At 38.2% G+C, this 25,276-nt stretch overlaps 4 protein-coding genes across 9 annotated transcripts; 2 read left to right on the forward strand and 2 right to left on the reverse strand.

Moving 5' to 3' along the window:
* Window positions 1–53: 53 nt before the first annotated feature.
* Window positions 54–1,887, reverse strand: LOC135162521 (G patch domain-containing protein 4). Its single transcript, XM_064121111.1, has 2 exons — window positions 1,540–1,887; window positions 54–1,382 (listed from the first exon to the last, which is right to left on the reverse strand). The coding sequence occupies exons 1-2, from the start codon at window positions 1,586–1,588 to the stop codon at window positions 196–198; spliced, it is 1,236 nt and encodes a 411-aa protein (XP_063977181.1). The 5' UTR covers window positions 1,589–1,887; the 3' UTR covers window positions 54–195.
* LOC135162541 (myosin-2 essential light chain) lies at window positions 1,742–4,402 on the forward strand. Of its 2 annotated transcripts, XM_064121143.1 has the most exons (5): window positions 1,742–1,861; window positions 2,008–2,301; window positions 2,404–2,431; window positions 3,242–3,547; window positions 3,754–4,402. In XM_064121143.1, exons 2-5 carry the CDS (start codon window positions 2,299–2,301, stop codon window positions 3,858–3,860), a joined length of 444 nt encoding a protein of 147 aa, XP_063977213.1. In that variant the 5' UTR covers window positions 1,742–1,861; window positions 2,008–2,298; the 3' UTR covers window positions 3,861–4,402. The 2 variants fall into 2 exon arrangements, with proteins under 2 accessions (XP_063977213.1, XP_063977212.1); XM_064121142.1 differs by lacking the exons at window positions 1,742–1,861; window positions 2,008–2,301; window positions 2,404–2,431 and adding an exon at window positions 2,667–2,865.
* Window positions 4,342–16,189, forward strand: LOC135162496 (GTPase-activating protein). Of its 4 annotated transcripts, XM_064121056.1 has the most exons (11): window positions 4,342–4,479; window positions 7,279–7,484; window positions 9,465–9,585; window positions 9,773–11,138; window positions 11,247–11,371; window positions 11,441–11,572; window positions 11,648–11,689; window positions 11,929–12,035; window positions 12,127–12,370; window positions 12,551–12,892; window positions 13,689–16,189. In XM_064121056.1, exons 2-11 carry the CDS (start codon window positions 7,430–7,432, stop codon window positions 14,230–14,232), a joined length of 3,078 nt encoding a protein of 1,025 aa, XP_063977126.1. In that variant the 5' UTR covers window positions 4,342–4,479; window positions 7,279–7,429; the 3' UTR covers window positions 14,233–16,189. The 4 variants fall into 4 exon arrangements, with proteins under 4 accessions (XP_063977126.1, XP_063977129.1, XP_063977127.1 ...); XM_064121059.1 differs by lacking the exon at window positions 7,279–7,484 and having other exon boundaries at window positions 4,357–4,479; XM_064121057.1 differs by lacking the exon at window positions 4,342–4,479 and having other exon boundaries at window positions 7,283–7,484; window positions 11,651–11,689.
* Window positions 16,190–16,280: 91 nt separating this feature from the next.
* On the reverse strand, window positions 16,281–23,653 carry LOC135162493 (extracellular sulfatase SULF-1 homolog). 2 transcript variants are annotated; one of them, XM_064121052.1, is made up of 9 exons: window positions 23,418–23,653; window positions 22,961–23,200; window positions 22,014–22,335; window positions 21,420–21,570; window positions 21,018–21,193; window positions 20,428–20,538; window positions 17,538–20,020; window positions 17,319–17,400; window positions 16,281–17,242 (listed from the first exon to the last, which is right to left on the reverse strand). In XM_064121052.1, exons 1-9 carry the CDS (start codon window positions 23,650–23,652, stop codon window positions 17,155–17,157), a joined length of 3,888 nt encoding a protein of 1,295 aa, XP_063977122.1. In that variant the 5' UTR covers window position 23,653; the 3' UTR covers window positions 16,281–17,154. The 2 variants fall into 2 exon arrangements, with proteins under 2 accessions (XP_063977122.1, XP_063977121.1); XM_064121051.1 differs by having other exon boundaries at window positions 17,319–17,403.
* Between the last annotated feature and the right edge of the window lie 1,623 nt (window positions 23,654–25,276).

The following is a 25,276-nucleotide window of genomic DNA, read 5'->3' on the forward strand; positions in this document are numbered from 1 at the left end:
CGATAGATTTCTTTACGACTATTGATCTACATTTACCTGCATTAAAGAAAAGGTTCTTTTATTTGAATTTGAACTGAATTTATTGGATTATGTACATTCGTGATATTATAAAATTACTCGTGTATCAAAATCTTTTAAAAAGTGCTCTGTTAATTAAATGCTTCTGCAACTCGATACGAATCTCTTTTCCTAAGCTCAAGATTTGTTTTTCATCTTCTTTTTCTTGATTTTGTCTGTGCTAGCAACAACAGCACTGGAAGTTAAGTCAAGGGTCTTCAGGGTTTCAGATAATTTCTCTAATTTCTTCGTCTCCATCCGTTCGATTTTCTTTCTTTTCTTTTTCTTTATTTTATGATTCAATCGCTTGGCTTCTTTGGAAGTTTTCTCCGAAGGCAGCAGTAAATCATCGCCAGAAACGAATCCGTCATCGTTACATCCAGGATCTTCGATCGCAACAGCGAAATCCTCAACCAAAGGTTGAAGCATATTATTGTTATCTCCTACCTCTTCTTCTGGTAATGTTTTCTTTTTACGTTTATCCTGAGGCTCCTCACCCTCTCGTTCACATTTTTTGTGCTTCTTCCGCCGTTTTTTCACTTCAGGCATTCCCGAATCTTCGGATATATCGAGCGAGGATAACATTTTGTGCGTCAAATCTTCAAGTTTTCTCTTCTCTTTCAATCTGGATTTCTTGGATTTCAATTTTGGAGAATTCGATACATCCTCACTTATGAAGTCTTTCGGCGACTCTTCAGATTCCAATCTGATTGCTAGTGCCCCCTCATCATCCTGAGCTAAAACTTCACAATCCATTGTCTCATGTTTCCTCTTTTTTTTTCGTTTTACTTCAACAGTTACCCAATCGGAAGACGTTGACGGTTGATTAAGTTTGGCAAGAAGCTCTTGTTCTTGTCTTTCAATTCTCGCGAGCTTTCCAGATAATTTTAGTCCGTGTCTGGCACCTTTGTGGGCAGTTCTCCCTCCGCAGGCCTTAAATATTTCATCATCCGTTAAAAGCGACAGCATTTGACTTTTTTCCGTCATCTGGACTATATTTTTCGAGTATTCTTCGTCCTCGGTGCTCGTTCCATCATGAAGGGTTGCTGTTTTAATAAAACTTCCAAAATGAAGATTATCCTTTTTTGTTGCACTCGAGGTGAGATCCCACTTATTTGTTGTTATTTTCACAGCATCTTTTTTTTTAACTGCTAGATTTACTTCCTTAGAATCTGAGTTCACTTCCAAATTGCCTGAGGCTTCATTGTACACATGCTCCCACCAGTTGTACTCAGTACCATCATGACCAATTCCAGTTGTGTCGAACTTCAATTTGGGTTTCAGTGCATCAACTATGCCATTCTCGTTTTTACCAAGACCTTTGCCTGCAACCAAATTCTTCATTATATTTCTGTTTTTTTATTCTTTGAATGGGAGTAGTATTTTCTCCACATTTCTCAGACAAAACAATAAACATAACCTCAAAATGTGAGAAAACCCACAAGGTTTCTTAATATTGGTGGATTAGCGAAAATATCTTACCTTCCGTCCAGCCGTACTTCAGCAACTGATTTTTAGCGAAACTCGCCATTGCCTTCTAATTTATTTACAGTTCGTGGGAAAGTTATTCCCAAAGATCCTGCAATTCTATCATGCTTCAGGTACTAACAACACATGAGATTCATGAGAATCGTCCTTCCCATGACTTTGTATGGAGCTTTTGCATAACTATAACAGATGGCAGCAAAGTCGCAGTTTCTCGTAGTATACTAAGAAAGGCAGGCACATTCCAATAGAGCCACAGGTTCCAACCTGGCCATCAGAAAGGGATTACCCATGTGAGTGGTGGGGACAACGAGTAAAGGTGAGAATCGAATGGAGTGGGGGTACTGATTCATAGTCCCTTCCTGACTTCAAGAGCCATATTATGAAGTTATCCTTATAGAATGAACTCAACTGATCGAAGAAAATGAAAAATCTAAATAGGAAATTTCATTAACTGTCTTACAGGTTATTGCTATTGGTTTTCACTCTCAATTGCAGCTATTGAGGTCATTCGATGGTGGATAATTTTTCCGCCTAGTCACCATAAAATATCAAATTCTTGAGCACTGACTCATATCCCGGAGTATTCCAGTTGTGGCGATATTATAGAATCACACACGACATTAGTGTCGAACAACGGATCATCAAAAGTTCGAGTCTACTGCCTACGTCAAGTTCGTTATTCCATAAACTAATACTAAATTCTATCAATTAATCTTTACCGAAGACCATAAACACCCACATTTACGAGTTGCCATGGTAAGTCCCCCGAAAGTTTCACATTTTTGAGGTTAAATCTGAATAATCCTGTCATTTCCATATTTAATAAGAAAATTAATAGATTAATTGGTTAAATTCCAGGCGTCGTACTCAGAGGATCAGCTGGCCGGTGAGTAAACGTCTTTCTACGTCTAAAATTATTGATGTCAATGAGCCAACCGATTTGATCGGGCTTTTTCGTTTTTTAAGTCTGCACAGCGTCTCTTTCCCTCAATTGAGGTCAAGAGTATCCTTCCCTTTTTAGACAACCCCAGCGTTACCAGTTTCTCCATTCAGAATTGCCATTTATGGGCAGTTATTTCAACACTTATACCTTTTCGATGCACAGATCTTGACACAGCCAGTGAATTTCGCAGATCACTGGACATGTTCTCGCGTTTATAATCTGGGCGATTGACGCAGTTTATGTTGAGATTTTGAGGGTATCGTTTGTTGTGAAGCGCTTTCAGTTTGCTTATAGAACTTTTTGGGACTGACTTTTGTGTACGATCATGTACGTTAGCTATCAGGAACTCACGAATAGGATGCTCTCGTCTATGGACGGTAAATATTCGGTGAATAAGGACCTCTTGTTTCAGCAGACCACAAACAAACAAAAAATTGAGCTAATCGATGTTGTTGGAAGATTGGTCGTGGTCAGTGTTGGTACGGATGGTTTATGCAAGAGTGTTTTTTCAAGAAATTAAATGGAAAGTGCATTAAATGGGTTATTATTCATTAATATCATTCAGAAGTGAAGTGAACATATAGGAAACAGGAAAATAACGCTGTTTGCATAAGCTCTGCTATTTAAAATACCTGTATTGCTGGTTAAAAAAATAGTTGATGAAAGATTATCGATTTGGTCGATACGAGAAGACATTTTAAAACTTAATAATCATTTACGAAATGGTTTGTGCACATGAATTTTATTTTTCAGAGTTTCAAGAGGCATTCCAGCTCTTTGACAGCCGCGGAGATGGGAAAATCCACGTCTCCCAGATCGGCGACGCTCTGAGAGCTCTAGGGCAAAATCCCACGGAGAGTGACGTGAAAAAGTTTACCCATCAGCATAAGCCAGATGAGCGTATAAGCTTCGAAGTCTTCCTGCCGATTTATCAAGCAATCAGTAAAGCCCGTACTTCAGATACTGCTGATGATTTCATTGAGGGATTGCGTCACTTTGACAAGGATGGCAATGGTTTCATTTCTTCCGCTGAATTGAGACATCTTTTAACCACGCTTGGTGAATATTTTTTTTTACAACATAAGATCAATAGTTGAATGGTAAAAAACATGCTCGTGGGATTGTAAATTTTTCATAAAAACTTCAAATAATTTGTAGTGGAATAAATTCTCCAGGTTGCGAGCATTTTAGAAATAATTCTTTATATTTTCTAGATATAAAGCTGTGTCATAAGATTTTTTCCAATTTCGTCAATTTCTTTACAGGTGAAAAATTGAGTGATGAAGAGGTCGAGACTCTTCTTGCTGGTCACGAAGACTCCCAGGGTAACATCAATTACGAGGATTTTGTTCGTCAAGTCATGTGCGGCTAGAGCTTAGACTTAATATATCACAACCACAAAAATAAAAAACACAAAAGCTTTTCCATAAAAATAGTATTGGGTTAGAGAGTTTCCACTTTGGATTCCTTAATCAGGTATAATTACTACAGCTTTTGAATATGTGGAATTCCTCAATCAATTTCCTTGATTAATTTCCGTTACTGATTTTTATGTACACTTTTTTATATTAAAAATTGGAAGATAGGAGAATATGCATTAGATAAGTAGATCTAAATGTTAGTGAGTTGTGCCTTCATCCAAGTATATTATGCATTTACGCCAACTATGGTAATTGTCTCTTCGTGAAGAATAGAAGTTATATATATATTTGAGATGAATACAAAATATATACACTAACTAATGATCTAAACTTTGGAATTACAGTCATTAAACGATGGATGCAGATAAGGATTATCGGATGATTTCAAGCATTTTATAGGTCACTCCGATAATAGTCAAATTGTCACTTTTTGATTTTATAGATGGAATGAAATTGAAACTTATTCAAATAAATAGGAAGAGAGAGAGAAAAAGAGATTCATATATTCTATCTTCAAAGCCTCGCCGCCGACCGTTCTCGCGTCGATGTCGCTCATCGTCATCAAGGAATGTACGTATTTTTATTATTCAGTTTCGCTCATTATGTTACTGACAAAAATCCCGACACATCGAGCATACCAGTTGTTTTAGCTTGTACTCTCTACTATTTCTTACTTCCTTATTGTTATTTTCAATCCCTTTTGACAGCTCTAGCAATTTCTACTGCCATTGGCTAGCTAGATATTTTTACTTTCGAAAAATATTCCCCGGCTTTCTACAAAATTCGAAAGACCTCCCAAAAGTTGAAAAAATTGCTAGACAGAACTGAAATCTTTGTTGAAAAAACGTTGCTCACTTGACAACGGTGTTAGCATGTCCTTACGATCGAATTCCTGAAAAACGCGAGTCGGCCAACTCGCTCCGAACGAAAATCACCCATTTATGCTGACGAAGTCCCTCAAGAGTGATTACACCAAGCAAACCGGCGCTGAAACTAGGTGTCGTAAAGAGGTGAATCCACGATCCACTTCACACAGTAACAATGACACCTATCATTCTCTTCTTTCTCATATACCTCAATCTCTAGCATTGAGAAAACCGCCAAATACTCCCATGATATAATTGAACAATGGGAGTTACCAAATGTTGAGAAATTGTGAAAGCTTGAGAAAAAATGTCTCAGATAATGAAAAAAGAGAGTTTTTAAGTACTACTCTTGGACTCGTGCGATAGCTACCTTGCTGAAGTACTCACGGAGCTAGAATTTGAGTTACTCTCTGCAACAGCTCGTTAAACTCAATGAGCAAAGCTGCATATAAAATCAACAATATAAATATTCCACCCACGAGTATATGCATATTTGTAGATATACGCTTTCAACCATAACCCACGTGTGTCTCAAGTGGGATTCCGGTCCTCCGGGGGGCAATTAATTGGAAAGTTAAAAAACTCAAACAGCTTAGAAAACTGATAACAGTGATAGTACAAGCTCATTTATCTCCATCAGAGAACGAGATAAAATTTTTGTCAATGGAATACCGATACACAATTTCAATGGTTTTCCAATATTACCAGCACATTCATACGCATTAAATTCTAGATGAATGAGTATTGATCGGAGCGGTTGATGTACGCAACCGAGTGGCTTTAATCTCCGAATGAAACGACAGATAAAGAACAAATGTGTTCTATCTGTACATGTGTCGTGTACGAGTGTGCGTAGCAGGTTTAGACCCCCGCCCTTTCACTACATATTCTACTGAGTTCCCACCAGAAGAAAGTGAATGAATGAATTCAGAAAACTTTCAAATGAGAAGTGTCGCGTGTAAATAGAGCAAGATAGCTAGATGAATTTGGCCGGATAAAATGACATAATGACAGTGGGTGGGTGGGCGATGGTGGTGGAAGAGGGGGTGGTTGTAGTGGCAGGGAGGGGGGTGGGGGAGAGTTTAGGAGAAGAGACAATTATGAAAGGTGTAACTTCGGGGGCAACAGCATTTCTTATAGGTGACGGCGCATGCGCCGGACATTGGAGATAATTGTAGTACAAACCCGGCCATGTGTTGAATTGTTGAATCGCAAACAACTGTCGCTTAAGCTCACACGTAGCGCGTCACGCTATTCATTCATATTTTTTATCCCCATGTCGTAAGCACTTATTCCCACTTCGATACTCTACATTTCTTTTGCTCAACGTATACCAGGCCAAAATGATGGGCCCATATTCGGGCACGAGAGATGCCCTGTTCCCTGGAGATGAATGAAAAGGCCCATGACAAGGTGAAAATATATGTATTTTTTTTTTCAACAGGAAAAGGAGGGGTTGAGGATTTTTAAGTTAGAAAAAGGAAATGGAACATTGCGTAATTCAGGAAGTACACGCGATGAGTTTGAACTCGTACATACCAGCACGCACAGTATAACATGGGTAATATCGTCTATTTGTGACGAAAAGAAAATAATTAAATCGACCCTCGGAGATAAGGAGTGGGTAGTAAAATATAATAGGATTACTGAATGTCCTGGGGGTTCTAATGGTTTAATACAGTCTGGGTATGTCGAATTAAGTTCTGGAGAGTTTCATAGAAAATTGAGAATATTGGGACAGTTAGGCTGTGGTTGATGGTTGAAAAAAAATCCTCAGGGCGATTTTTGATTATGATATGTCATGGAGCACACGGGAAATAATTAGTATATTGTTGCAATGTTAAGAGTGGATGAATGAAGTTTTTGATGAGCCTGAAGTTTACAAGCAGAGCCGAAGACAAGGCTGTGTGAATAAATTTGTTAAAAACGCAATTTCCATGGGAGGAGTGTTAGTTATTTGATAGTGCAGTACAGGATTATTTAATCTACCGAAGAACAGACTTTAAATTTCGAGTCTTCAACTAATGGCTATGTTTTCTCATCTAATCGTGTTTCTTTTAGAGCATAAAAAATTATTATTAGCAGTATTAATATTGAAAAACACGAGTCTAAACAGGAAAGACACATTTCAATTGAATCAGCAGAATTTGTGCAGCACAGTACCATAAATATTATTAAAATAAAATCACACGTCTTTTAATATCCCCAATGTACCTCAGTAACTAGTGCTGAATTTAGGACAGAGCATCGGAAGACTTTTTTTTATTTAGTCAATCATAAACGTCTTGTTAAGTTTCCTTGACGAAATCCTCATTACCGCGATGGATCTGTCTACATTAGTGTAGCTATGAAGGTAAACTGATGATCATACCAGTCTCAGGTTATGGAACATTGAATGAAAGAATGAAAATCCGAAATTTATTAGCAAAATCCACATTCTTCATGAGATCATTTTTTTTTGTATATCGAGGGAACAAATAAAAATGAATTGATTTTTTTTCAGGGCACACACGGCCCCCGGTAAGCAAAGAACTAGCTACAGCACTGCTTTGAAAACCCATTCACAGAATGAAACACGAACGAAACGAGGCGGCCTGGCCTCTTGGTGCGCCTCCTCTGTTCGTGTAGTCACTCAGTAGTGTCATGGAGGTAACATGGCCGAGGAGACGCGCCTAGTTCGCGTTGAAGAGAGGCTAAAGATCAAAATCGGTACGATTATCATAATCACGTGTATTCAGTATCAAGCATAACATGTGTTCCATCAGTCAATTGTTGTGTTTATCGGTTTTAAATGATTACCTTTGGGATGTGAGGAAAGATTGTTCTGGTGTTAAAAAAACGTTTATTATAAAACGAGTCAACGCGAGTTCAATGGAGTCTCGAGGCTCCCCTCTCCACCACCAACTTTTTTTTATCTCTCTTTTCTCCCCTCTAGCTCCCCTTTTTGTTCACTCTATCCCCAATGGTTCAAAACACAAAAGTTCAGTGGTGTTCACGTTGAAAAATTTATAATTTTTCCTCTCACATGGTTTGCCCGACGTTTTAGGTTTTTTTTTACCACTACCGGGAGTTTTTTTGTTAGAGAGTATGTGTGTGTGTGTGATAGAGAGCGAGAGGAAGAGACAGAAAAAGAGAGAGAGAGAGAGAGAGAGAGAGAGAGAGAGAGAGAGAGAGAGAGAGAGAGAGAGAGAGAGAGAGAGAGAAAATCAAAATCGCCTGGATGAACAACGACGAATTTTCCAAGCGATTGTAAAAGGAAACAACAAATTTGTTTTTTTTAATGGACAATTAATTTCCGTTTCGTACTGCGTAAACTTACAATTTCCCTTGATTCCTCACTTTAACTCCTACGCTTCGTCCAATGCAGTACAAAACCCGCTCTCTTCGTATTCTCTTTCGTTGTTATTTACACGTTCACTTCATTGCCCACAACCACACACATTGGTTTTTCTGCAATTAATTTTACGTGAATTCACCACAGGAAGTATTCAGTTAGGGCCAAATAGTTTGGCTTTTTTTTTATTATGCCTGTTCCCTTCAGTTTTTGTGAATTTGCTCATTGTCATCCGTAGGCGTCAAATTCACTTGCATTTGCGCCAACAATTTTGTTAAGAAAATATTTTTCGCTGAGAAAGTGTCAGTAGACTTCGAGGTTTATTATTACAGTTCCTGTGAAAATTGTTTCTTGGTCATCAATACTCAATTTATGAAGAAAGAAATTTTTTTTTCTTTTTTTTTACTGATATTTTTCATGGAGTGATGGAAAATTATTTGGGGAACCCAGGGAATTTTATTCGTAGCTGTGTTGATTCATGATTTTTTCATTAATGAGAGAACCAGAGGGGAAGAAAAAAAGATGCGTGTGCGGTTTTTAGATGCAAGGCGTTGCCGTTCGTGGAACATAAAGTAGGCATAAGTAGTATTGTATAAAAGGAAGCACTGAGAAAATGACGGAATAGTAACATCCTGTTTTTATTTTATTGATAATAATAACCTATCCATTTCACACTTTGAATCGTCAATGAATGGAGAATATTTCGACGAATTTATCCAATGACTTAGCTCTAATAATTATGCTGAATAAACAAGTAGTCAAGAGGAAAATTGATAAAAAAATCTTCACGGAAAAATGAGAAAGATGTTGATGGAGGATAATGAGGAATTGCTTTTCTTAATTCTTGACTTTGCATTCGCTTTCTTGACTCGAATTTATGCTAAAACAATTCATGTCAGCCTCTGCCACTTGTTTATGTGCATTGAATGATGATTAGTGGGAAAAATTCATGCGACAATGGGGAAATCATGAGAGGAAGGTGTATGACAAACCGCGACCGAGTAGACTTAATGGAACCTAAGTTCCGTCCTGGGGAAATTACTTGAATTCGTTTCATGAATGCAAAAGCCTGTGACTCAGTGCTACTTGGAAATGCATTAATTAAATGCGACAATCAAGAATTTGAATTGAAATAAAAAAATTCTTGTTGAGATGTAGCAAAATTGAGTTACTGTGAAAGCTCTGTCAAGAGTAGAATGATCGATCGTAATAGGTGAAATTCAATTTTTTGAAGTTGAGGACATTCTTAATAAATCACTGGAATCAGGCATTATTGAGATACTTTATCGGCTTATTATGTTTTATTGTACTATGCTATTTCACTACTAATTTTTGTTTTCATTCTGCACATAAAGGAGAAGTGAAAAATCTGCTAAGTCGTGGCCATGGATCCCCCGGTGCTAGAGATGTATACTGTGCGCTTTCCCTCGATCAGGAGGAAATTTTTCGGACCACCACGATGGAAAGGACTCTCAAGTAATTAATGAATTACCACTTTACTTACTAATAATAGCAGTTGACTTTAATGAGTAAATTTCTATTGGAGATTAATTTTTCTACTGCATTACCCATCTATCTTCTATAATTACAACCTTGGAACCCTGAAGATTATTCTAAGCATTATTCATTAGGCCAAAGCATTAACAGAAACCAATTATTCTAGCCCATTTTTCGGTGAGGAATTCCAGTTTGAAGTACCTCGAAAATTCCGCTACTTGGGTATCTACGTATACGATAGAGACAGACATATAAAGCAAGACAAAATTCTCGGAAAAGTCGCTATAAAACGCGAAGACTTGGCAACTTACCACAATAAGGAACATTGGTTTCCTCTTCGTGCTGTGGACGCTGACTCTGAAGTTCAGGGTAAGGCCCACCTCGCACTTGGTTTTCAACCTCAAGTTGGTAACTACCAGTCCAAACTCACTGTTCGTGTGATCGAGTGTTCTGAATTGACAATTAAAAATGGAGGCTGTGATCCATACGCAACCGTAACTGTTAACTACAGCAATGGAAAACAAATTTCAAAGCGAACGAAAGTCAAGAAAAAAACTGTCTCCCCATACTTCGATGAAACGTTCGTATTTGAGCCCGAATTAACAGAGTCCAAAGACAAAGATGTCTCTCATTACTCAATCGATGGAGAAGTTGGTGAGGCAGTAATTGGACTGTGGCACGCATCATCCGGTATGGGAGAACCTCCGGCCTTTTTGGGAGAAGTCAGAGTGACACTGAGGGGCCTTCAGAAGCAACCAACTAGCACAACAACCGCGTGGTATTTCCTTCAACCACGTGCAGCCCAACATCGGCCAAGTAAAATTGGTAATTCAGCTCCCCCTGGAACACTACCCTGTCTTGGATCTCTCAGATTGAAAATCCATTACACAGCAGATCATGTTTTTCCATCCGAAATGTATGATCGTCTACGGAATCTCTTACTCCAGAGTGTGACTATCCAACCTATAACTTCATCAGCTGTTTACATCCTCGGAGAAATCGTTGCGAGTAAAATGGAAGCTGCCCAGCCTCTTGTAAGGGTCCTCGTTCATCATGGCCAATTGGTTTCTGTGATGAGGGCCTTGGCCAGTCATGAGATATCCAAACTCACCGATCCAACGACAATCTTCCGAGGGAATACTCTTGTGAGCAAGATGATGGACGAAGGAATGAGACTTGCAGGTTTGCATTATCTCCACAGTACCCTCAGACCAGCCATGGAGCAGGTGTTCTTGGAGAAAAAACCGTGTGAAATTGATCCCACGAGAGTTAAGGATGCTAATACCATTCAAACGAATCTCAGTAATTTGAAGGAATACGTTGAGAGAGTCTTCACCGCCATTACTACTTCAGGGGTACGATGTCCACCGTTGATGTGTGAAATGTTCTGGTGCTTGAGAGAACTCGCTGCTACGCATTTTCCAAAAAATAAGGAAGTTAGATACTCCGTTATTAGTGGCTTTATATTTCTGAGGTTTTTTGCGCCTGCCATTTTGGGACCCAGATTGTTCGATATTACGGCCGAACCTATTGTAAGTAATAGTTCACTCATCCATTTATTTTTATTTACAATGTTGTTAATTATATCCGGAGACCCCTGAACTCAGGACTTATATTTTACTTCAAATTACGTTTTTCAGGATTCTCAAACCAACAGAACCCTCACCCTTATTTCAAAGACCATTCAAAGCTTAGGGAACTTGGTTAGCTGCCGAGGTGGTGCTGGTAGTGTATGCAAAGAAGAGTATATGGAGGGCGTGTACAGGTATGTATAAATGCACTTTTCACGGATTGTTAGTGATCTCGTGTATCATTTATCTATTGATTCTTGCAGAGAATTCTATACGGAGAAGCACATACAAGCGGTGAAGCAATTTCTAGAATTAATATCTACTAGCAGCAATAGTGGGATCGCCAGACATAGACCAACAATTCTCCAAGAGCAGCCAGTTGTCCTGAAGGAAGGGTAATTAAATATTTTTATCATATGATTTACTTGTAGCCACAATTTTCAGGAGTTTACGCTAATATATCTCAATAGAAGTTACTTTATTTTTGTGCACTCTGCGGATTGTGGAAAGAGGTTTGTAATGAATTCACATAGTCCTTCATATATTGCACATATCGTTATCGCTGAAACAGTACATATACAGCTGTACTGTGGCAAAACAACCAATATCTATGGCAAGGGATTATAAGACGGCGGTTCGTCAAAAGTTTGCACTAAATCGTATTCGGTCTATGAGTGATTTTGCAATTTTAGTCTAATCTGAGTCCTCTCATGATACTCGGGCATTTGGATGAGAATTTTCTCTTTTTCAGGGTCATGATAAAAAGAGCGCAGGGACGGAAGCGATTTGGACGGAAGAATTTCAAACAAAGATACTTCAGACTGACTACACAAGATCTGACTTACTCAAAAACAAAAGGTGAGTCGATTAGAAAATTGCACAAAGTTAAACAATCCAATTCCACGAAACAATTCTCATGTAATAGTCGTAATCATTCATATTCTCGCAGGAAAAGAACCACTATGTAGGATATCACTGGAAGAAATCCTCGCCGTAGAGAGGCTACATGAAGATTCTTTCAAAATGAAAAATATGTTTCAAATAGTTCAACCCCAGCGTGCATTGTACGTACAGGCAGGCAACTGCGTTGAGGAAAAGGAGTGGATTGACATACTGACCAAAATTTGTCATACAAACAGCAATAGATTGGAAAAGTATCATCCAAGTGCTTACATCAATGGACATTGGCTGTGGTGAGTAATGTAGAATACCCACAACCACCATACTGACTTCCTCTCTGAGTCATTCAGGACAAAGCTAATGAAACAAAGAGAAATTATTGAAGATTATTTTGTTGCCTCAAGTCTTTAAAGCACGCAATGAAAAAATGGTCAATGGGTGGGAATTAATGCAAATTGAATTGGGATTTTTAGCTGCCGATCTGTGTCAGAAGTCGCTCCAGGTTGTAGTGAAGTATCACCAGGCCTAGAGGTAGGTTTGCGGATGGTTTTAGATCCAGATCGTGATCTTCAGCGTATTCATTCACTAATCTTGGCCAATATGCCTCGATTGGAGACTTTGATGAGTGCTTGCGAGTGTCAGGCAGTTTACGGTGCCAGTGAGATGTGTGTTTTACCTGGTGGTGGATCACCTATTGAGGATGTACCATCATGTTTTAAAACCCTAACTGCACTCCGGGAGGCTGCGTTTGCACTCCAACATGAACACAGAGCTTACTTCAGGCGATTGGCACGCGATACTAAATATGGGAGCAAGTGAGTACCTCGATTGCATCCCTTTTTATATTTCGTTAAAATAACATGTTAATATCTAGAATATAATGAATTAATAGTCATTCGGCGCCTTGTATTCGGCCTGGTCACAACTTTATTTATAATAAAAGTCTCTCTGCAATAGTCAATAAAACGTTAATAAATGACTCCTCGGATTTACCATTGCTAGCAATAGTTTAATTTTGAGAGGCTGTTTTCTAGGAAATATTAATTGAAGATGATACTAGGTATTCAATGTTAAATAAGTCAACAAGTGACCCTCACCTCTGGGGAAACTGATCTCATTTTTTCCCGCGACTAATGAACTAGAAAAACAGTTTCTGTTTCTTTCAGTTTTACTTCGTCAGTCCATTTTAGAGATTCGTTTGGTTTATTTTTTTTTAGTTCGTTTCCCTAAATCCACTTCTATTTATCTGATGCTGGTTTACAGCTCATCAAATTTAAAAAGAAATAAATACAGTTAATGAATAAAGAAAAAATACATCTCCGAAATAAGCTGTCGAAAAAATGTGAAAGAAATTGAGAGATAGATTTTCTAGTCCCTCGATCATCCAACACATCAAGATCAATTTCCAAGAGGGTGAGGGTCAGTCGTTGACTCATTTAACATGAAATACCGTATACATATATATCATGTGTATATCATTCACTGCATCGAGATAGCGCAAGTTTAACGAACTGTTCAAAGGTTCATACATGTTAATATGGTAGTCATAGAGTTGATAGGGAATTACGTAAAATTCTTTAACACGAAATTATTGTTTTTGTGCTGTTTCAGACAAGCACCAATTGGTGATGACAACTACCTCCATTTAGCAGCACGAGCCGGATTTGACAGTCAACTAAATAGGCGTGCATATGAAATTGATGGCCTCAATCAACGTTGCATTGACGGTGGCCTCTATGATAATGGTAGCGGTAGTATTATACGTAGAAATGATGATCGTAAATACGATGATTTATCATCAAATAGACGGTATGAGATTGATAACAATACGTTATTACGACAATATGAAAATCATCACTCAGATACACTGAGGAGTATTCAGAATGATCTCAATAAGTTTGATCGCAGCCTTAGCAATACACTGGGATCTGATAAACACGAGAGAAATGCCAATGATAATGTTGAAAATCAAAGGAGAAAGGATATCGGTAGCTTATTAACGAGCGAAGGTATCAGTTTTTCTGATACATTTAATAGAAAATTGAGTAGTTATGATAATAAGAGAGAGTTTAGTGAGGGTACTATTAATAGGAGAATTAAAGATGACGTGTCTGATATATCATCAAGCTCTATGAGCGGTCGTGGTAACCACTGAGTTTCTGGTATTCGTTTAGTTTCATCTTTTAATTTCATCGCAATTGCATTGCACATTTTCTACATTTGGCTCGGACGATTTGTTCAGTTATGACTTGATCTTATCCCTAGATACCTTAATGACTCTCCTATTCGTTTGACAATTGTCAGTTGAGAAATCTCACATGCCTCAACTCTTTTCTGAAGAATAATTTCTTGACTAAATGTTTCAAAATATAACATTTTTCTTTTGTTCATGGCAATTGAATATTCTCCTTTTTATTTATTTATTTATTATCAAGTATCGAAATTGAATGCATCATAAGTGCACGTGTGTATGTTACATGGCTGTACAAGGTCGTAATCTCATTTTTATACACCGTACAGTTGAAGAATCATTGACTGTATGGAACCCCATGAAGTCCTCTCGAAAAGACATTATTATTTGCTAAGCTACCAGCAATCACGATTCGACAGATGTATCCTCTAAGAAACAAAATTAAAAACAGTTCCAATTCCTACTGTAAATGTTAAGCGGAAACCACCGGAAAAGTTAGGAGTCTTCGAGTCTTTGTAAAGACAATTGTTGAAAGTAATATGCAAGTTTGACTACTCGACGATTCGAAAAACAAGGTTCATATAAACACAGGGGTTCCGCTTATGCTTAGGCCATACAATCTTGATATCTGTCGTAAGAGAGTGATGCAACTGTGGGCCCACTCGTTTGTTTCACCAATTGAATAAAATTAAAGTAGGAAAAATTAACAAAATATTCAAACATTTAAGAAAAATTGGTAATATTAATAATGTATAATCATATATTTACGACACGTTGAAGTTTTTCGTATAGAATCCCTCCATTGTTGTAAGTTTCAATGAACAAAGTTCGTGCCTAATTGGCAACGTGTGAAACACCAATTTTCAAGATTAATATTTAAAAATGGAAAGTAGCATTAAACCGACTGTACAGTTTATCGTTATGATTTCACTATATGTTACGTTTATACTAGCGGAACAAGTTTCCAACTTGATTCAATGAATTGTACAGTGTACAGAATCATCAACACACTATTTCACGTTCTTTTTTTTTTATTAGCATTCCCTGCCTCCCCCAACTTCCCCATCGCCCCTCTAAAAATGAGAAAAAAATTAGTTGTCTTCTGCTTCTCTGTTGTTACTCCATAAATGTAAAATATTATTAATCGTTTTTATTATTAATATTCCTGTTAATACGATGGTAGTGTACAGATTAAGATATGTGAGAAGAAAATTTCGTTCTGGAAGTAATTCTTATAGTTTGAATTGTAATTTTTTACAATCAATGTTGGAGGAACACAACTACTTGACATATCCCTTGGCCTTTCTGTCCAATCTGCGAAGTGCAAGAGGATTTTTAAAAATTTCATGTCTTTCAAATTTACCAATCGAACTTTTCTACATTTACTGATGGAGTAAATAATTAAGAAATTCATGCGGACTGTCTGATATAGGATCGGTTACACCGAGTTTCATCAAATAAAGCACCGGTCAAACCATAAGGTTTATACAGGAAGAAATTTAATTTTCAAAGGATTTGGTGTAATCGATTCCAACTTTCATAATTTTCATCAATTCGTAGTAGAACCTAAAATAGGTGAAGATGCTAATTCTACTTATGAACGGTATTATTTATAAAATGAAGTACGTATTAATAATTTAGTAACGATTTTGTATATCCTTATATATTTTGTTGTGTTCATCAAGTAACTATTGTTATATTCTTGAAAAAAAAACGTGGGATTTTTAGGATAGATCGTGCCTTAAAGAGCGTCGATGATTAAAAATACATAGAAGAGCAATAAGTTCTCAGTTTATCAAAGTGGATATTTATTGAATGAACAGGATGAATTTTAATTTTAAATGTGTTAATTGATAATGCTCGATCATGTACATGCTATGCGTATTTTAATACTGTGAATAAAATAATACAGAAATAACAATTCACATGTCCATTACAGAGTTTTTTTCAATAAAAATCTTCACTCTTATTTCAATATCAAGGAATACTGGGATTGAAATGAATACAGCAGATTTTTAAATACAAATTTACTAAAACAAAACATTCCAAGTTCACGTTGAAATAAGTTAATATATCACATATCAATAATTACAATCATTACCTACAATTAGAGCCTCCATTTTTTCTTCTCTGCCTTGCGTTAATTTCCATCGCATATTTGAACGAGCTCAGTACATTATTTACAAAAGTACCTGCTTATTAAATTGATATCCCCCACATATTCAAAGAAAAATTCTTGAACTACCAAAATTAAAAAATGCTTCATCTACAGTCGTGAATAATATTACATACCATGAATGATTACAAAGCTCTGTGATTATCATTTCTTCTCCTGCGCGATGGCTAATTTATATTGATAAGCTTTAAAAAGTGCATTTGGCAGTATTACTCTCGTTTCGCGACTGCACATACTCATTTCATAGAAAATAGGAAGTAATCCTTGCAACACTATTCAGTTCGTTGTGAGCTCTATTCTTTTCATGACGATTGCATTAGAGCAGTATTTCATTTTATTTCCGAACGAATTGCATTCGTTTAAATTAAAATCTTCAGTTCTTTCTGGCAGAGTGACTACCAACGGTCGAAAAAAATTTCAATTTACAATTTTTAAATAGTGTATATATGTGTGTGGTGTCGTTTTATTTTAATTTTTTAAAAATTTCCTCATAACGGAACCCGAAAATTCCACGAATTCTCTCGATGTAGACTCCAAGAAGGTTCTTTCACCAACATCAATTGGAATTCAATTTTTTCGAAAATAATGGCATTTAGTTTCAAAGAACAACTACTCGCTAATCACTCAAAAAATTATTGCCGAAACGAATCTACCGTGGTACAACCAGTTGATGCCCATAGCCACTTGTTTCGTTGGTAGAAATAATCTCACTACTGATGTCGATAACGTCGGGGATTGAGTGGAGGTGAATGGTGATGCCAATTCGTCTGCCAACTTCGACTACGGCGATTTCCTGAACTGAATAAATTCATTGTAAATCATTGCATTCGTCAATGTTATGGTAAAAAATTAATTAAAAAATTATTTTTCTCACTTTTGCAATTTTTTGCGTCTCTTATTCGGACCACCGAGTTCACTCTCGCGGATTATCTGAAGAGTAGATGGTACGAACAGGTCTTCTAGAATATAATTAAACAATAAATGGAAAGAAAAATAATTTATGAGAATTTCCCGAGTTGGATGCTCCCATATTTTTCACGTCATGAAACTAAGACGCCGAATCTCACCCCTTAATAAAAAGTTAGTAATTTACCTAACGAGTTACTGTATTTCCGTTTCGTAATGAATCGCTGGTGTGGCTGCGTCTGTGGCATGGTGAAGCTCTCTCTGGCACTTCCAACTGTACAATCTCTCGTTCCTCGACATCGTTTCAATTGCTCCAGCTGATCGTGAAGATATGACTTCTCGGCATCCGTCAAAAAGGCATATCTATTCCATTGCTCAAATGGATCAACCCTCAAATTATAGAATGTCACAAGTCCAGTTGTAAATTCGCAGTATAAGAAGTTATGAGTCGAATTTATCGTACGTATACACGAGTACGTATTATTATTCGCATTCATGCAGAAGCAGAACGGACCAGCGTTCCACATTGGTGCAGTTCTCCAATGATCATTGTCATGTTCGAAGCAGTTCATCTTTTCAGTCAAACATTCCTTTTCAAGTTTCGCTTTCTTCTTCAGTTTTCTCTCCTTCTTTCTCAATCGCTCCTCTTTCAACCGTCTTTTCTCGTCCTTTAGGATCTCCTTGTCGTCTTTCTTGGGTTGCACATCGGGCTCACAATAGCATTTGTGTTTGGTGTCTGTTGGACTATTGGAAACTGACAATCTGGAATGATTACCAGACATACTTATTCCATGGCTATCCTTGCGATCTGGAGGCTCTAGAATCGTTACGTCGATTCTCGCTGGTCCGAGCCCGCTTGTCCGATTCTTCTGGTTTCTTGTGGGTTTCATCGAAACACTTGTCGTCGTGGTAATTGGACTTGTGGGAGCAACTGTCGTTGGTGGAGTTACTCGTGGTTCCACTGTCCCGATAGAACTACTTAAAGTCGTTGCTAGTAATAACTCTTTGTCATCATGGATGCTGTTCGTTAGAATTGTGTTATTTCTCACTCTACCATGGGGCTTCTTTCTTTTGGATCGTTCTTCTTCTTCGAGCCGGCCCTCGGACGATTCCTTATTCACTTTCTGTCTTCGTAAAGGCTTTCTGGTTTTAGAAGGTACAGCGGACGTAGTCGTGATGTTTGCTGCTCTGTGAGTTGGTTTTTTGCTCGATAAAATCTCCGAAACTTGAGTAGTTTTGCTGTCGTAAGAATCACTTTCAGTTGTTAATTGAACGGACGAAGAAGTTGTTGTGGCCTGACTCGTCTCATGCTTTCTATGATGACGATTTGTATGATTTCTCCCATGATGATGAGTATGGTGATTATGATAATGGTGCCTGTGCAGTGTATCATTAGCCTCCCCATTGTCATGAGCTTCTATTACGTGTGGGCGTTTGATCATTAGATGTCGTCTGATTTCTTTTAAACTCTCCAACTGTACCCGCATATCTTTAATTTGTTGCTCAATTTCTCGTCGTGAAATTTTCCACTCAGTTGGATTTTGATAGATCGACTGAGTGCAATTTACCCCACCACTGGCTGAGATCAAGCATTTTGGTAGCAGTTTTGAAGTGTTTGTTTGGCGTGCCTGACTCTCTTTCAGACCATCTAATTCTTCTTCAATGCTCTCCATTATTTTTGTCACATGCTCAATGGTGTCCTTTTTCATGACATTTCTACGAGTTCTTCTATGTCGCTTCATCAAATCATCGATGTTCAATGGTCCTTTCACGGCATCTTTCAGAGTTAAATCAAAGTCATTGACGTTGTACCCGAGTACATCAAAGTCTTCCTTATTGTCGTAATTGTCGTCCCACATTGAAGATTTTATAGGTTTTTGATCTTTCACCAAGTAGTGTGTCCATTCGTGCTGGAAGTCATCAGAGAGAAATTGCAATTCCTGCTTAAATTGGTCATCATCCTCCTCATCGATTGCTCTTCTGTCTCTAGTATCTTCGATAAACTCATCATCTTCACTATCAGCACTTCGTTTTCCCCGTTTGAAGAAGCTTTCATTATCGTCGTAAATTCCAGCATGACTCTCCCTACCGTATATCATTTTTTGTCCATCAAAATCATTAGATTCAAGTCGCGTATAGACAACACCGTTTGGTGTAAAACAGGCACACTTTTTGGTCGATTTATGGGTGGGTATTGTTGGCAGTGGTGGTGTATATCTGCACTTGTGACGACGCCAACGATTTCCCTCTCTCTCACATCGCCACGTTTGTCCTGGTATACAGTTAGCCCGTGACTCTGGCCTCGAGCACTCGAAGGCCAAACGTTCGTGCTTTGTACTCACTCCAGATTCCGAAAGTGGATTAACACCATTGTCCAAACGATCCTCATTATCACTCACCGTTGAATCCTCAAACTCCTCTTCATTCTCCGATAAGTCCTGATCACTGCCCGTATCATTCTCTAGATTCTTATCGTTAACGAATACAGACTCGGTGCTGGTATTGTTATCCCCTAAATTTTTACTCGCCAGCTGTTTCGCCAATGTTGCATTCTGTCGTTTAGCTTCACGCAATTTAGCTTCAGCAATTGATTCTGGCGTCTCCCGACGACCCGATGATTCTATCAGGAATGTGTCGGGCCATTTGACCTTTGTTCTCCTTCCGTGTTTGCTGGAGCAATAAAAAAAACCTAATTACTTCAAGGAAAACATGATTAACTACTGTTCCCTACTTTCCAATCGTCACGCATTTATATTCAAGACTGTATTGGATATAAATGATTGGCTAGCGTGTTCCCACGGGTTCGTGGAGAGGCTCTTGAATGATACTACCCTTGATAAATATTAAATCACGCATGGAGTGGTACAATTTATGAGGGCCAATTTTCCTCATATTTGGATTTGTGCGGTATATCCCGGGATAAACAGGAAACCCGCACAATCGAGTTAGTGTAGTATGCGTTCTCCTGGCTATGAAAATATTCTCTTCGCCGTCAATTAGTAGATATGCGTAACAATTACCCATGAGCTTCAGCGCGAATCAATGCTCAATTACGATTTTCATTTATGAATACATACTTGAGGAATAATTTTTTGAATGAGCGTCCGTCCATTTGCGGAGGTGTATCAACCCCGGCTATATCGAGAAACGTTGGCGCCAGATCAATATTCAGTACAATGTCATCAATCCTGCAAATGAAAAAGTGGATAAATTAATATTCATGATTGGTGAAGGGTGACATAATGAAAATTTTAAAAATCCGTTCATCAATCAATTTGGAATGACTTGAAAATAGATGATGCGCTAGCGAAATACACATTGGATTTCAGCAATTATGGAAGTTGAAGTTGGGGAGAGCGGTTATCCCGTGGGATGAGAGTGAAGCCTGGAAAGTCTATAGAAAGGGATAAAGCGAGGGAGGTAGTGAGTTGATATTGGTACGACGTAGGCGCGCCCGTGGCTCCCAGGCGTGTTCGTCATGCTCCCGTTGCACTCTCTGTCTCCCTCTCTCTCTCTCCTTTCACTGGTGAAGCAGCTGGCAAATTAATTTGGCTAAATTTAACTGCCAGACCCCGACGAGGAAGTCATGCTCGTGCATCGAAACCCATGCATTCATTGAGATGAATATTTTCATTTTTTTTTTATTAACAAATCCCTTAAAACTTACACTGAACCAGGAGCAACCCCGGGACCTCGAATTAGACATGGTATTCGTACATCAAATTCGAATGGAAAGCTTTTGCCTTTGATCAAGCCAAATTGGCCAAGGTGGTATCCATGGTCTGATGTATAGATTATGTAGGTGTTGTCCAATTCGCCAAGATCCTTGAGCTCTTGATAAATCTGAAAGTTATGCAATGATGAATTCTCCATTAAATTTAATTCTGTAGTATCAATAATGCAGGACATTTCACATTTTATTAAGTATGTAGTACTTCTACTAATTAGCTAGTTATTTTCGGCTGATATCACAAGTATTTTCCATCCTAAATCACAATTCGAAATAATTACCGGCATTTTCTTATTCTTATCGTGCAATAAAATTGTAGAAAAAAATTTATCAACCCACCCGTTCCACAGCACTGTCAACGCTCTGTAAAGTCTGCAATCTCTTCGTCATCAACAAATCAGTAAATTGCTTATGAATGGGCTGCATTTTCTGCGTGACCTGAAGAATCCACTGTTTATCTGGATTAGGCGCATAATCATAAGCCGGAGTACTATATAACGAAAAAATTGACTCATTGATGATCACATTGATCGATCACAATTGAAATACGATGAGGGGAGAAGAAAGAGAGAGGCTGATAAAATGAACAAAGAGACCCAGACAAAAGGCCTGGGTCTAGACTGCGGTCGCGTGAAGAATATATTTTTTTATCTAGCTTTTGACGTGAGAATTCTAGTGCTCTCCATCATATGACTGTACAAGACGTGTCAGACAAGTCCCCTCTGTGTCTACCTACTGTCAGGTTTTTTTTTCTTTTTCTTATTACGACAGGATAGTCGGGAATTCTCCCTCCGTTTCCCATTTTTCAGGCAAAGATGAGTTGACTGTTGTGTGTGAAAATCAACGAAAAGAAGAAGTAGAATAAACAGAGATGAAGAAACAGGGACAGTGACGAGGGGTGGGGAGGGTTGAGGTGAATTAAAATAGACTCACTGATGCGTTGTGACGTTGAAGAAAAGATTGGAGAATTGGGGTGCAGAGTCTTCTGGACCATGAGGCGCTGGGAAACTCGCAACCAGCATCACCGGTTTACGAGCAAAATTATGTTTACTCTGGCGTAAAAATGCAACGCTGTCATTCGCTATCAGATCCGGGTAATAGTCCTTACTGTATTCAAAGCCGTGCTTTATCTTTTTACCATTCATATTGACACTGTAGTTGTAGTATCTCGAATTCATTATTAAGCCACCCCATTCACGCCAACCGGGTGGTATGTATGAGCCATTATACTTGTTGAGGTATTTACCGAAGTACCCTACAGAACATAATGTTTTTCATTCCAAAATAATACGAACAGCAGAATAAAATATGCGACATAATGCTAGAACAATCAGAACATGCTGCTTTTGCCCAAGGAAAGATGGCATACAAAGTAGAAAACTTTTCTCGTTAAAAAATTTCAAGGAAAATATCAAATGAATTAGCGACTTGAACTAGTTGAAGTTTTTACAACTTTACAGCGGAGAATACAATATTCTAGTGCGGGCGTTTCAAGGATAAGAAACAAAATATTCCTCATGACTTGATTCCAAAAGATTTTTTCTTTCTCTACTAAGACAAAGTAATGAGACATATAACGAGCTGCATTTCAAATGTGTCTGCCTTGAATAAATTTTTATCACGTCCCTCTCTCCTTTTTCTTCACCATCTCCCTCTAGCCAATTTACAGACTTAAACGTGCTCTCATTATTCCTCAATTTGTCTCGCTTAACTACTTGAAAAAAGCACGACTTTTGACGCCTCGATATAAAAGTGCCCCTGGCGCCGGTTCAAGAGGCTTGACAAGCAGTGAGGCAAGAAAAAAAATTCATGAAAGAGATGATAAAAAAAATTGAAAAAGGGGAAAGCATTGAATACACAGATAAAATATCTTTATGAACCTGTACGATATCCAGCGTTACTCAGATAAGTTGCAAACGAATGGGGTTCGTGATCTCGCTGCCATTGTGGACTACTACAGTTGTCATTGTTGGTGAATACTTCGTGATTATGTACGTAACGACCTGTGAGGAGTGAACTTCTACTCGGGCAACACATTGGTGTTGTTACGTAGGCGTGACGGAGTTCAGCACCCTCGTCTCGTATTCGACGCAGGGTGTTGGGCATGAAGTTGAGTGAACCTGTTGAAATATACGTAATTCCATGATCCTCCATCAAAAGGGTGAATTTTGTTTCTGCGAGACGTTTTTCCCTGTTGGAAATTGTCTCTGCAGGTAATGTTTGGTTGAATGAAACGGCACATCAATTTAATAGTGATATGTATCGAAGAACTTTTTGTTTGAAATTCACGCGAGCCGAACAATTGGAAAATCAAAATTCAATTAATAGTAGTTGTACCAAGTTCAACATCCTGATCATCGGTGAGAATCAACACAATATTGGGTTTGCGTTCCCGCGCTGTTGGTTGATAGATCGGCAAATACGGTGAATTAGCCTGCTGCTGATTATTATAATTTCCCTTGTAACCACGATGCCGTTGACCAACAAAAACATCATCGTTCGATGAATCGTCACGTCTACCATATGTGATCACAAAGAGTGAAAGAAGCCAAACTGCTTCAAGCAGCCGCATCTTCGGTTTTCTCTTGCACTCGCCTTCGGGCAGTCGTCTGCTCTAAATTTCTCCGGTTCACATCATCACCAATCCCTTACTCACCATTACTCAATCCTGAACACAAAGACAATATTCAGCGAAGAAATTTTCCTTAATTGTCAATTTGAAAAAAAAATCCCGACATATGTTTGTTCACTATCAGCGTTATAGAGAATGGAGCAAAACGTTGATAGAAGAAGTTGAACGGAAATTCTTTGCCGGCGATAGGCAAACATTCAACTATATAAAATAAAAGCACTGTGTACGAACTTGTCAGAGAAAAATAACTAATGCAAATGAATTCATGTGTTAAAAATTACTCAAACGTGCGAGGAGAAGCTGCTGATGCAGCGATACATGTCGCTGAGGAAGTAAAAAATAATGAAAAAAAATCATTAACTTAAAAAAAGAAAAATAATGAGAATATAACAGGTAAAGAGACGTCTTACAAGAGAGAACTGATAAAGTGAGACGGACGAACCGGTCGACGCGCCAAGATGAACTAACGTGGAGAATGAAAAGAAGGTAAAAGAGAAGAGAGACAGGAGAAAGACAGCCGGCTGAGAGGCGCGCAATGTCTCTCATGGACCATCACAACCTGCATTCCATGTGCCTTATTCTACCTTAAATATACTTAATTTATTTAGTGAAACAACTCGCCGAACGAAAATTCCAATAGTGGAGATCAACGATCGATATTCCCACAACGATCTACGCTCCAACTTTATCAAAAATTCAGAAAATTTTTTCCTCCTGGCATTTGAATGATGTCATTATCAGTAAAAAGAAGTTCCTCGAAGTGACACCTGATCTATTCAAGTATTGGCGAGTGTTGTTTGTAATTTTGCAGTGTTGAAAGATTCGAGGAATGTCTTTTCATCGTTAATCGAGCATCAAAACCGGCCCTCAGTTAAATTTCATATTCGCTGATCCAATGATGATAGAAAGGAAGATAATGAAATCTGATTTATGGGCTGAGATTACGTTGGCACGGTTTATCGTTGCGGGGGGGACCAGAGAGCGCACATGAAAAATCGATGAAACGAAACGATGTGTGTCCTGGAAATGCCACGGTAGCTTGGCACCGTACCCGGTTTTATATAAAACGCAGTTGAATGTATGAGATCCATTCTAAGTGAGCGATATACACAGTGCGGATGTTTCATCGGTTATTCAATCGGTTTTTCAGTTGCACTCGTCGTCAACCACCGATTTCAAATGAAACAAAAAAACAAATAAATACAGGAGCACAAGTACTGCTGCATGCATGCACAAGGAATAAAGCGAAATACATAAGCCGATTGTCCGGCCGATATCGATTAAGTCATATACGTTTGAATGTAAAACTTATTGTTGAAGCAAAAGATGCAGAGGATAATCCATCAACTCACCTGGGAATTTTTTTGCTTTTAGTGATTGAAAAGATGCCAATATCCTCAAAAACACTTTCACATTAATTAAATCCCTGTGAAGTTGCGGGTGATGATTACCTTACATCTGCATATGAATAAGTAACTTAGTCTCACTGATTGAAGTTATAATTTTCTCCTCAAAATTCGTAGCTATCAAGTGAAGTTCCAAATGCGTTCCTCTGAAGTGTCTT

Source organism: Diachasmimorpha longicaudata, chromosome 5 (genome assembly GCF_034640455.1).
Source record: "Diachasmimorpha longicaudata isolate KC_UGA_2023 chromosome 5, iyDiaLong2, whole genome shotgun sequence".
Classification (NCBI taxonomy): domain Eukaryota; kingdom Metazoa; phylum Arthropoda; class Insecta; order Hymenoptera; family Braconidae; genus Diachasmimorpha; species Diachasmimorpha longicaudata.